General features: G+C 38.1%; 1 protein-coding gene across 2 annotated transcripts in view; it reads left to right on the forward strand.

Annotated features, from left to right (window-relative positions):
* Positions 1 to 12,094, forward strand: part of fgd5b (FYVE, RhoGEF and PH domain containing 5b) — a 72,485-nt gene that overhangs the window by 48,668 nt on the left and 11,723 nt on the right. For both annotated transcript variants that reach the window (XM_088636481.1, XM_088636480.1), the window contains 7 exons: positions 3,405 to 3,492; positions 4,735 to 4,785; positions 5,127 to 5,185; positions 5,769 to 5,840; positions 6,924 to 6,992; positions 11,603 to 11,686; positions 11,943 to 12,022. In XM_088636481.1, the coding sequence (XP_088492607.1) occupies positions 3,405 to 3,492; positions 4,735 to 4,785; positions 5,127 to 5,185; positions 5,769 to 5,840; positions 6,924 to 6,992; positions 11,603 to 11,686; positions 11,943 to 12,022 (503 nt within the window). The remainder of the gene's footprint in view (positions 1 to 3,404; positions 3,493 to 4,734; positions 4,786 to 5,126; positions 5,186 to 5,768; positions 5,841 to 6,923; positions 6,993 to 11,602; positions 11,687 to 11,942; positions 12,023 to 12,094) is intronic.

Genomic DNA, 12,094 nt, shown 5'->3' on the forward strand with positions numbered 1-12,094 from the left:
GTCTGGATCCTTCGTGTAAGGAAACTGGTGATTTTTCTTTGGCCAGCCTGCCTGCCTCAATTTTGCTGGCATTGCTTATGAGTTCTTTACTGGTCCTAGTTGAAATTTGATATCTTTGATGGGATATCTAAGAAATTTGGGAGCATTCTTCATTTTTCTTTTGCTTATCTTCAAAGACTGTAACCTTCTTACTTGAAGATTTAATAGGGACAGATAACCTACAATCTTTGTGATAAAAATTCAGGCCCTGTATTACCTTAGATGGTGGTCTGACTGAATTATTTGAGAGCTATTTCAAAATCTTCTTTTTGTTTACTGCTGTACAAGTTGAATTGAAACTTTGCAGGCTTCTTCAACATCCTATGATTTATAAAGTATGCTTCTCAAATATAGCTATGTTTATTTTTAAACTTTCAGTTGATCAAGAAACATTTTGAAAAACATGGCATGAAAACAGCTCCTGCTCAAAGGTATTTGAGGAGAATTAAAAAAAAAATTATAGTTTTGATATTTTAGATTTTAGTGTATAAAGTGTATAATTTGAGCATGAATAATAAAATATTTATCCAAAGCACTACATACAGTACCATACTCTTCTATAAAACAAGTGGATTTTAATTTAATTACTTAAATGTGTTTTCATGTTAGACTCATTATACAGTAAATATAAAACAGACACATTCAGAGTTGTATTTTTGCTAGAAAAAATATTCCTTAGTAGTTCTGGCATTAGGCTTTGCTGTGTAGAACAGTAGTAGGCCCTGATAAGATACAGGAAGCAAGGGATTTCTATATATCACTGTCAGATGAGGCCTGTGATTTATGTAATCAGTGCTGTATGTACAGCAGTGCCATTTGTACTTGTTATACTGTAGTACTTCCAGCTATCTAGAAGACATGGAAAGAATAGATTAGTCTATGGAAGCCATTTGAAACAAAAGGTCTGTGCTAATCATGGGAGCTCATTATAACTCTGTTTGTCAATGCACTGAAGCATACACCTTAAAGACAAGTTTTCTTATGTAAGTTTTAATGTTTCTCGGCCACCACATTTGTCTCTTTTAGGAAAATCTAACATAGCCAGTGACACAGGAAAAAAAAAACATAATTGCAATTGACCAATAAAATAATCCCTGCAGTGTATTTTAGCATTTATCTGTGAAAACCAAGTGACCAAACAGACGATATTGAACATTTGTTATTGAAACCAGGACCAGAAGAGAAAAGATGTGTAAGAATGACATGAAATGTGCTTCTTTCAGAGCAAGGTCACTGTGAAAGAAAAACTGCCATCAGTTCATTTGGAAATCCATCTCTGCTCCCTATTGTTATTTCTTTATAACAGGAAGAATAAAGCAGGATGGTAATGGACTCTAATTCTATTTTGGAGGAGCTGGTGACATTGATACACCTTCAGTTTGATTTATCTTAGCACCAGAAGCCCTTGATGGAATTAAAGCCGGTTTATGTACAGTTGTGTTTACATTGCATTTTCTATTTGTGCACCCCGGCTGCCTCTGATTGTGTTAAGAGCAGTTGTCGCGGCCCTGCCAGGGTGACAGAGCTGTAGAAAAGGCAATAGGGAAGCGCCTGCAATATGATTAGCTGGGAACACATCTGACCACATATTGCAAGTGTCGTCCTGAGGACAGCGAAGGAGAGCCTCTGCTCTCCTGGTTAGAGATGTTGCGGCCTTATGATTCATTTAATCAAAATATTGCATATGCTTGTGTTTAACTTCTTGCTCAATGTTGCATTGATTTGCAACGCTTTAGTCACCACCAGCTTGTTTCTTCTTATACACTAACACTTGTCTTACACCTTATCCTGGACTCCCCACAACACTGCTATACTACATACTCCAGTATGTACAATACTGCATACTGTATATACTGCATATTAATAATGTTACATACTTTAGCACATACACATATATACTACATAATAATAACACTACATTCCCCGGTTTATACAGTACTACTACATATATACTACATAATAATGCTATATACTCCAGTACATACAATACTGCTACATGCTACGTACATACTTATAATACTACTTAGTCTGCTTTTGAAATATCTGGCACATGTATTGATATAAATGTCACTTGTATTGCACTTCACACTGTACACACAAGAAAGCTGTTGTATCAATAAATAGGGATGCGTCAATAAGATTATTCTGGATGACGAATCATACTGTCAATACAGGGTGTATCAGGGATATCAAATGTAAACAGGAGGCAGCAGAGACAATTGTGGAATGAAGAATAATGGATTGGTGGAATTCACTTTTGTCCACAGCTCATTTATGTTTGGTCTTGTACATAGATTTCTCATGCGTCTTTAGTGATATTAATGTTTGTAACAATAAGACTGTTACTGTGTGTTTTTTAAATATATAGTCCACTTTGTGAAACTATCTTATGATGTATACCCACTAAAACATAAACTGTAAATCATTTTTACACTATTTTGCAGTCATCCTTCCCTCCATTTTTAATCTGCTTCTACTGGTGACAACCAAAGCACTATTTCCTTCATTTAGTAATAAAATACATTATCATAAAGATATCCAAATGTCTGCTTATACTTGTTTTGACACATGTAAATGTCCTTTTTACAATTTTCTTGTTATCTATACATTCTTCTACATTAGTGTCAGATCTTCAGGCCCCCTAAGCATTAAATTGAGATCAATGTCTTTTTGAAGTATAAAAATAGTGTTTCTAGAGGTAGCAATTTTTACTTTATAAACCTGTGGTTACTGTGAGGAGCAGCCTAATTGGATTGTGAGACTGGCTAGATTGTGGGAAACTGCTTCATGTGTTAATTCAATAATCTTTTAATCACAATTGCAGATTGGCGCAGAAATTATTGCTGTGGGCTTGGGGATGACAATATTTATGAAGGCATGTCAGAATCAATTTAGGTTTTGATTGCATTTTACAGTACAACATTGCTAGAGAGGTTTCTTGAGTTTGATTTAATAAAAAAGAAGAACTATAAGCAAGATTCCACAACATTTTAAAACTGTTCATCTAAGGTGGATACCTGAGCACAAAAAAAAATCACATGCAGGACAAAATTGGAATATCTTGGTAACAGCACTCATTCATGCTGAATGCATTACAAAATGGGTGTTCAATACATAGAATAAAAAAGAGTGTGATTATTTATATGTTCTGATTTTGTTCTGTGCGAAGGTGGATTGTGTAGTGCTATGAAACATCATCACAAGAAACGTTCTCCTTTAATTTGGTTAATTGTCTTGCTTTGCATCACAGTATTTGAAACAAATCTCACAAGTGATTTCCTGCCCTGTATGGAGGATTTAGTTTTTTTTTTTAAATACAGCAGTGAAATGACTTATTCCCTTCATTCCTCTCTGCTCCGGAGCAGCAAAGCCCAGCATGTGGCAATGTCAGCCTGCAACACCAGCTGTTGAAAGTCATCGTACGGATCCTGCAGTATCGGATGCTCCTCACAGGTCAGTATGCGGTTGTTCTCTTGTGTCCTGTGCAGTGAGACTTATAGAAATGTTAATAATAATAATTGCTTACACTTATATAGCGCTTTTTCTGGACACTCCACCCAAAGCGCTTTACAGGTAATGGGGACTCCCCTCCACCACCACCAATGTGCAGCATCCACCTGGATGATGCGACGGCAGCCATAGTGCGCCAGAACGCTCACCACATCAGCTATCAGTGGGGAGGAGAGCAGAGTAATGAAGCCAATTCACAGAGGGGGATTGTTAGGAGGCCATGATTGATAACAGCCGATGGACCACAGAGAGTCAGGACCTCGGTTTTACGTCTCATCCGAAGGACGGCGCCTGTTTACAGTATAGTGTCCCCATCACTACACTGGGGCATTAGGACCCACATGAGCCGCAGGGTGAGCGCCCCCTGCTAGCCCCACTAACGCCTCTTCCAGCAGCAACCTTAGTTTTTCCCAGGAGGTCTCCCATCCAGGTACTGACCAGGCTCACACCTGCTTAGCTTCAGTGGGTTGCCAGTTGTAAGTTGCAGGGTTATATGGCTGCTGGCCTGCTGCAGTAGGAAATGTTGTGTTCCTACTGCAGCTCTAAAAAATCCAGATTTGGTTTCAATAGATGGTGCTACATGTCCGGCATCACAGAGCTGAGAATTGGGCTGTGTCAGTAGCCAGCTTTGAACAGGATTAACTAGAGCAGGGCTCACAAAAAGTCAGTGACACCAGACTTGGGATGGGCTTGAATGGGCTAGGGTGCACATCGTTCTCTGAGCAGCAGTGGCCTCTGTGCCTGCAGTGAGAGGGTGCTGTGGAAAAAGGTGGATGAATTGGCAAATATTTAGTATTTACCATTGTTCGTTTATGGAGAAGGCAACATGAAGGCACAGTGTTTAGCAGTGCTGCCTTTCAGCACCGGGGCCCTGGGGTGCTATCTGCTATCTGGAGTCTGTATGTTCTCTCAGTGTTCCCATGGGTTTCCTTCATGTGCTCCGGTTTCCCCACACAGTCCAAAGACACGCTGGTAAATGAATTGGCTCTGGAAAAATTGGCCCTGCTGTGAGTGTGTGCATGTTTGTGTCTGTGTGTCTGCCCTGTGAAGTACTGACATCCCAACCAGGGTGTATTGTCTCCCTTGCATCCATTGCTTGCCAGGATAGGCTCTGGCTCCCCTGTAACCCTGAATTTCTCATAGTCTTCTGGAGTTGAGGTTTTAACCCATGTCTTTTTTTTTCAGATTACTTAAACAACCTGTCTCCAGATTCGGCCGAGTACGAAGACACACAAGGTACTTGTGCCTCCTTATCACTAAAGGGCCTGCATGAAACCTTTCAGTTTTCCCCCCATAGGAACAGCACCAGTGTCTTCTTTTGCCATTGGTGCCAGTTGACTGTTTTCAGTCACTGACTGTTCAATTGTTTAGGTAATAAACAGACATGGGTACTTGTTTTAAGAAGTAATATTAGATTTGTTACATGAAGTTTGTCAACATTTAAACCCATCTTTGTGTGTGTATTAGGAATAGGTACCAATACAGTGAGGGCGTGTCTCTGTTATTTCGAAGATCCTCTTGGATACATGTATTTTATTAACATGCCCTGCTTTTATCCCCCCTGTTTTCTTTACCAGCTGCCTTGGTTATTGTCTCAGAAGTTGCAGACAGAGCCAATGACAGCATGAGGAAAGGGGTGAGTCTCCACTGTTCTGTCATTTGTTTCCATGTTACCCTGCAGTGAAGAAACTAGCGATTGTTCCCCGTTCAACAATCAGTGTCCTGCTAAGCTCGGAGTGGTTGTCAAAGTGTGATGGAAGTGGCTACTATGTAATTAAATTTCCCAGCTGTCTTCTAGATTTAATGATTTCAGACAGTTATTGTCTTTTAACACAGCGTATCTAAAAAAATAGAATTAAGAAGTCTCTTGGAGAGAATATCTTTCCTGGGTTTATAATTGCTTTACTGTTGTGTATGTGGCCTATAATAAGCTTCACTTCTTTAACATGCCACATGTTGATAAGTGCCGTAGGCAGAACGGAATGATGTAATTAAGAATCCCCAGGTGCTTAATAACAAAGACTGTAGTGTGAGGAGACAATATTTTTCCACAGTCTCCCACATCCCCCCTCATTCCCCTTACTATCTCTTACTCCCACATGGACACCAACTCCCTCTGTCTTTCTCACACAAATTTGCACTCAATTCCCAGAAGCTTTCCCTTTCTTTCCTGGTCTCTTACTCACACAAATAATGTTGCTCTCTTTTCTCTCTCTCAGGAGAACTTGCTACGCCTGGTCCACATTGAATACAGTGTTAGAGGCCAAAAGGACTTGCTTCAACCGGGAAGGGTGAGCACTGCACTCACTGATAAGGACATTGTTTTTGAGCAGTTTTTGCTGTAAACATTCCAGGGCCGTCACATTTTATGTAATTAAAATACTCCATGCCCCTCCTGGGTATCAACAGACTTTCTTTTAAAGAGGCAGAAAGACCACCTGGAATCCTCAGTTCGTCACACTGCCTGCAGGTGCTGATATTGGGAATTGCTGACAAGAATGTACTGTGCTCACAGTTTCATCAATCCAATATTGCTGTCCAACACATTATCTCACAGAAATCCTACACAGAGGTTTTCTGAGAGTTCGATGTGTTTTGAGAAAATACAGTTAACACACTTTGTTGGCTTCTTCAGGTGGTAAGCTCACAGAATACTCTATAAATAATGATCAGGAAGCAATCAAAACTTCTTTTTAAAACACAAATACTTTCCCTCATGAATCTTGGAGTGCATTTTTAAGCAGATCTTCAAAGCCCTGATTACCTTTTTAGAGTAGTGATTTTAGAGGTGAACATAATTATAAAATGTGACTAACAAGAGGTTCCAATTAAAAATCCATCATGTAAATCAATGAAGAACAACACATGAATGTGTACCTAATCTTGGTTTACCCTGCTCTCTCTTTCGGTTTTTTCAAAACAAGCTCAGCAAAATGGAGCACAAGCTTAGGAAGGCTTGTTTGAGAATGAAGGGTTCTGTTGAGCTACTGGGGAAATCATTTCAGAAAATCAGTTCCATGTTTTTAATTAATATATAAGTAACAGTTACACAATACATGCTTGATAGAAATAAATGAAATAAAAAGAATTTTATGGAACAATGGAACTCTATGTATGGACCTCTGGTTTGAGTTAAACATTTTCTGTGTTGCACAAGACTCACAGTGGCTCTTTTCCCAGAAAATATGTGTGAAACACCTAGTGTGACAAATAACCTATTCTAATAATTATCAACAGTTACCACCAAATACATATCACAAACATTTCGAAACCAGTTGGTTGTATCCCTGCATTTAGACTCTGTTAGGTGTAATTGCTTGTATGTTCACATATTCTCTCATATCCTCATGCACATTTGTTGATGGGATCTTTAGGTTTTTGTCAAAGAAGGGACCTTGATGAAGGTTTCCAGAAGAAACAGACAGCCTCGTCACCTGTTCTTGGTAAGTTGTTTTCGTTGGAACTGAAATAACTGTACGCAAGAGATTGGTGAAAGGTGTTAACTATGCTATTCAATGAATGTGTATTGTTATATTATTATAAGGAATCATATTGCTAATATGGATAACGATGGCAACAGTAGTAGAGATTGTTGGATCCGAGGGGTGGTACGGTCCTGGGGCCGTGGGATCAGTTCCTGGGGTGCTGTCTGTTCTTCTGTGGAGTTTGTGTGTTTTTCCCATATTGTCATGGGTTTCCTTTGGTTGCTCTGGTTTTCTCCCACAGTCCATACTTGTAGGTTAATAGGCCCTGGTTTAAGTGTTTGTTTGTCTGTGTGTTTGCCCTGCGATTGACTGGTGTCCTCTCCAGAGTGTACCCAGCCTTGCGTTTGTTGCTTGCCAAGATAAGCTCTGGGCTCCCCATTACCCTGAATTGGATAATGCTGTTAGAAAATGGAATGATATTATTATGACTCATAATGATAATATGAATGTTTATGACAACAACAGTAGTGCATCTGATTTAGTTGGGTTGGGGAAAAGAAATAGAATATCTTGGGAGAATTCTGAATTTCTTTCTTAGTGTTGCTTAAAGGAATATTTGTTCCTCACATACCAAAACTGTGCAGTAAAAAAATTAAGTAAGCCTACACCTTAATTATTTGCTGTTCTGCAAAAACTCCTTCCTCACTTTCCTAAATCTGGAAAGCTGTGACTATCACTCTAACACATGCCTTCACATATAAATGTCTAAACCACTGAATTAAATTTCATCTTCTCTTCTGGCTAATGTTGTTATATTATAGCTTGAGCTGATATAATGAGGCAGGCTGGCCTGTTTTCCCTCTGGGTTTTTCTGACATGCGTTAAGGATGCACATAACACATTGGGCGTAAAGAATATAAAAAGAACTGCAATATAGCCAGTTTAATGGTAGGTAAGCTCCAGTAAATAGAGCTGGTGCTGTTGTCATCCATCAAAACACTCCATCTTTTATACAATACCACACTACCTTTATACACCACCCCACCCTAACTATACAGTTATGTTAATACTGTATTAATCGTAAGTGTTCCTTGGGTTCCAACTCTAACATCTACAGTATTGCTGAAGGTGGAGCATATTATTTCCTTTACAAGCCTGTTCCCTGGAACTCTGCAACAATAAATGGAGTGAAATAACAGGGATAGAAACTGTGTCATTATCTTTAAAGGAAAGCAAGGACATCAGGTCTCTCCACCCCAAACAGGGCTCTTCTGACCAATGGTGTTATTGAGAGCTGCGTTTCCTGACAGGATGTTTGGTGTGGGTTACTGAATGCCGGTTTCCTGTCCAGGGACCTTATTGACAAGAATGTGAGAGCCAGACTCTCTAGAATAGTGTTTAAAGGCCTGGAAAAGCAGCAAACCCTGTTTGGGGGGTGGGGAAATACCACTTGAAGGTGATGTGTGTTTCTGTTTTTCCAAACTTATATACAGTACCTATTATTAAAGACAACATTTTTTTTTCCTCCTCACAATTAATAAATCTCAAATTGAGATAGGTTTAACTAAGTTAAATATTAAGATTCAAACTGTTACTAGTTCAAAATGATTAACCTCGTTTTGTTCATGTTGCTAATATTTATTATTACATGCATGTATAAAGCAGTGTAATGGACCGAAATATAGACAATAAGTCCCAGCCAAAAAAAGAGGGAATATTTTCAAAACAAATCCTACCTTTTTAATTCTCTTAAGATATTTCGTAGAACAGTTTACGTCAGAGGCCAAATAGCTTGTTATATTTCATTCTTGATCACAAATGGTTGAAATTCCCCATCTAAGATTTTAAAAAGTAATTTATTTGTGTATGTTTTTTATTGCTGTATATTTATCAGTGTATTGCATATCATATTTTGCCCACTGAAACCTGTTCTGAGGTTGTCTAGACTCAAGTGTTAGAATGTAAGAAGATGTTCTGTTAATTATGCCAGGGTAAATCTTTTACTTAGCTGGCATCACATGACTGCCCATGACAGCTCATAAATGCATGGAAAATCAGTTTGGGAAAGAAGAGGATGACTTTGTCTTTTTTTTTTTACATTTCCTGGTGTTGCTGGGAGGTTGTGTTTTGGTTATTGTAGACATAGCATGTAAGAAAGTTTTCAACACAGTTTTCAACATTGTTGCCAGAAAAAGTAGTTTGATATAACATACTAACATTTCTAAAGCCTGTTTAAGAATTCTTTTTTTGTTTTATTTAAATTTCTACATGGTGCTGGAAAATATGATCTGAGAATGTTTGTAGGCATTTTCAGTACCTCAGATTTTAAATAATTTAACTACATCCAAAGCTGACAATCTTGTCCTCACAATTTAACTTGTGACAACATTTGTGATGAAATGTTGTAAAAATATAATATATGAAGTTTTGCAGTGTTGTCACAAAACATTTTGTAGTACATCATTCCTACGAAATTTATATAAATTAATTCTGACAAGACTTTCATACTACCAGATGGTGACATTACTATTCAACACCATGGTATCACACCAACAAAACTGAATTTCTTTTGTGACATCAGGAAGATGTGATATTATAGCAGTGCAATTATGTAGACATTAAGGTATACTGTCAACTGTCAGTGCGGCCTCTAAATGATGTGAACTGCAAATCGATAACCAGACTTAAATACTCTAATATCTAATAGTGCCACAGTCCATGAACATACTATACTGGTTAGCATTTTGTCTCCACAATTCACCCTGCTGTGTTGTCTACATGATGTGAACAGCAGGGAGCTGCAGAGTTTGCATTTATCACACTGCAAAACAAATAAAGATGGCGCACTAACCTGCCTTAAAACCATCCCTAAAAGTGTCTGTGATAGATTCTTCTGTATTTCTTGGGTGTCTAAATGGGCTTTGATGGATGTACCCATCGGCAAAGATATGAGTGATGTGATGGAGTTGTGAATTCTAATGTTATAGGGGTGGCAGGATGGCCAGTGTTCTTTTCAGATTAATGCATTAGAGGGCAGGGTAATTTATGAAGCAATAAGTAAACTGAGTAAAGACACTTGACAAGTCGTTTGTCATTTGCTGGCATTGAAAGTCCTTTCTTTGCTGTTTTCAACATACCTTTTAACAATCTGTCTTGTTTTAGAACGGAAAGGATAACCTGAAAAGGGAGTAGGGAAAGAGGCAGAGAATAACAATTTTATTTTTATCTCTGTTTTCTGTGATAGCAGGTTTTATCAATCCTTCACTCCTCTATGAGAAACATGGTGCTGAAGTGGTTAGCACTGCTCTCACTGTGAGACCATTCACTTGGGGTTCAAGTCCAGCCACCTATCTGTGTGGAGTTTACAAAAGAGCGTTTCCCTCTTTATTTGCTTGAGTTTAGGTTTCTTCCTATTTCCCATAGACATGCAGGGCAGGTGTGCCATCTTTTAAAATGTCCATCTCAGGGATCAAAACCTTTTCCTCATAAGGAAAGGAGCTAGGCACACCATCCCTACTGTCATCTCATTATTCCATCCTTTCACGGTTGACTCTCGTGCCTTTCTTGGAATTGAGAGATATTGAGGAATTGGGAGGTACCTCTCTTAGATTGAATAGAGACTCAATTAGGTACGTTTGGGTGGACATTTTACCCCTAAGTCTGTGGACAACAGAGCCTTTTCCAATAACATTTTACAGAAAGAAAATATAAAGTACAGTATTTTAAATGTTAGGAAAAAATTAGGCCTTCACAAGAATTCGCTTCTTGACAAATATCTGGGTCATATATTCAATACATGTTCCCTTTCCCTTGCTAAAGATTTCATCATCACACAATTGATTTACTTGCCTTGTGAAGGTTTACCCTAATGGATTTATCATGCCATTTTTCACTTTTTCAGCGATTGTACCTTACTTTTCCTTGAAGTTTGATTTTCAGCTAGCATGTATCTATCCCCCTGTCCCTTGAAATAAAAATAAAGTATTTCTTACTATTAATGAAGGCTTCATTAAGAGTAAGAACTTGTTAAAAAGAAAGTATTCTAGTACTCCAAGATATACATTTATCCACTTTGGAAATATATAGACCATATGTAAGTTACTTCTGATCCACTGATAAGTCATTAAGTGATAAAACAACAGAATTATAATAAGCTGTCAGATATGTTGGCTACTGAGTCCAAGGCAAGACAAAATAGTTATTATTAGTTCGCATTGTGTAAGCAAAATTCAATGGCAATCTCCCAAACAAACACAAAGTTAAAATGTATTCACTCCCGCTTTAACAATAAAATGTAAACAAATATTGGGGGTGTTATTGTAGAGAAATAGACTTTCGAACTTTGTGAAGAACCAGCAATGACAGAGCCCATTATTTCTTTAACCCATTTCTAAGTCTGCCTGTTCAGATGGAAATTACTGATGCTTACTGTACTTTAGAACTGAAATTGGAAAATGTTTCCCCACCTCGGTGTGTTTTCCAAACTTTTACTGACATCTAGTGGCAGAATACCTTCACTAATCACAAACCGATTCTTTTCCTGGGATCTTCACTTAGCCTCTCCTGTACTTTATTCTTGCAAGCGTGTTTGTAAAAAAAAATGCTTTTTGTATTTTTTGTTTTAATAGATGAATGATGTTATGCTGTATACCTACCCACAGCAGGATGGGAAGTACAGGCTGAAAAACACCCTTTCTTTGACTGAAATGAAGGTGAGTTGATAAAATATAAAGCAAAATAATCACTGAGCAAAATGACCTCTCTAATCTATCTCTCTCTATGACTAAATTGTTCTTTTATACTGTAATTGCATCACAATATTTAGCCAATATTTCAAGGGAAGAGTTTTGGTGGACATTTTGTTTCAGACAAGTGATTAGTGTTTATTGTCTTTAATTAAAACATACTGTATGTAAAACCTGGACCTACAAAAGAGCTGTGGACTCAGAATGGCATTTTGCGTTTCAGGTCAGCAAACCCATAATAGAGAATGTGCACAACGCCCTGAAGATTGAAAGCAACAATTGTTCTATCACATTGTCAGCAAGGTAGGTTCTCACAATACTTTCTCTGAGACACTACATGGTCAAAGGAAATGATTTCCTCTGGTACAGATCTGA

The sequence above is a fragment of the Lepisosteus platostomus genome, chromosome 6 (assembly GCF_059453375.1).
Source record: "Lepisosteus platostomus isolate fLepPlt1 chromosome 6, fLepPlt1.hap1, whole genome shotgun sequence".
Taxonomy (NCBI): Eukaryota; Metazoa; Chordata; class Actinopteri; order Semionotiformes; family Lepisosteidae; genus Lepisosteus; species Lepisosteus platostomus.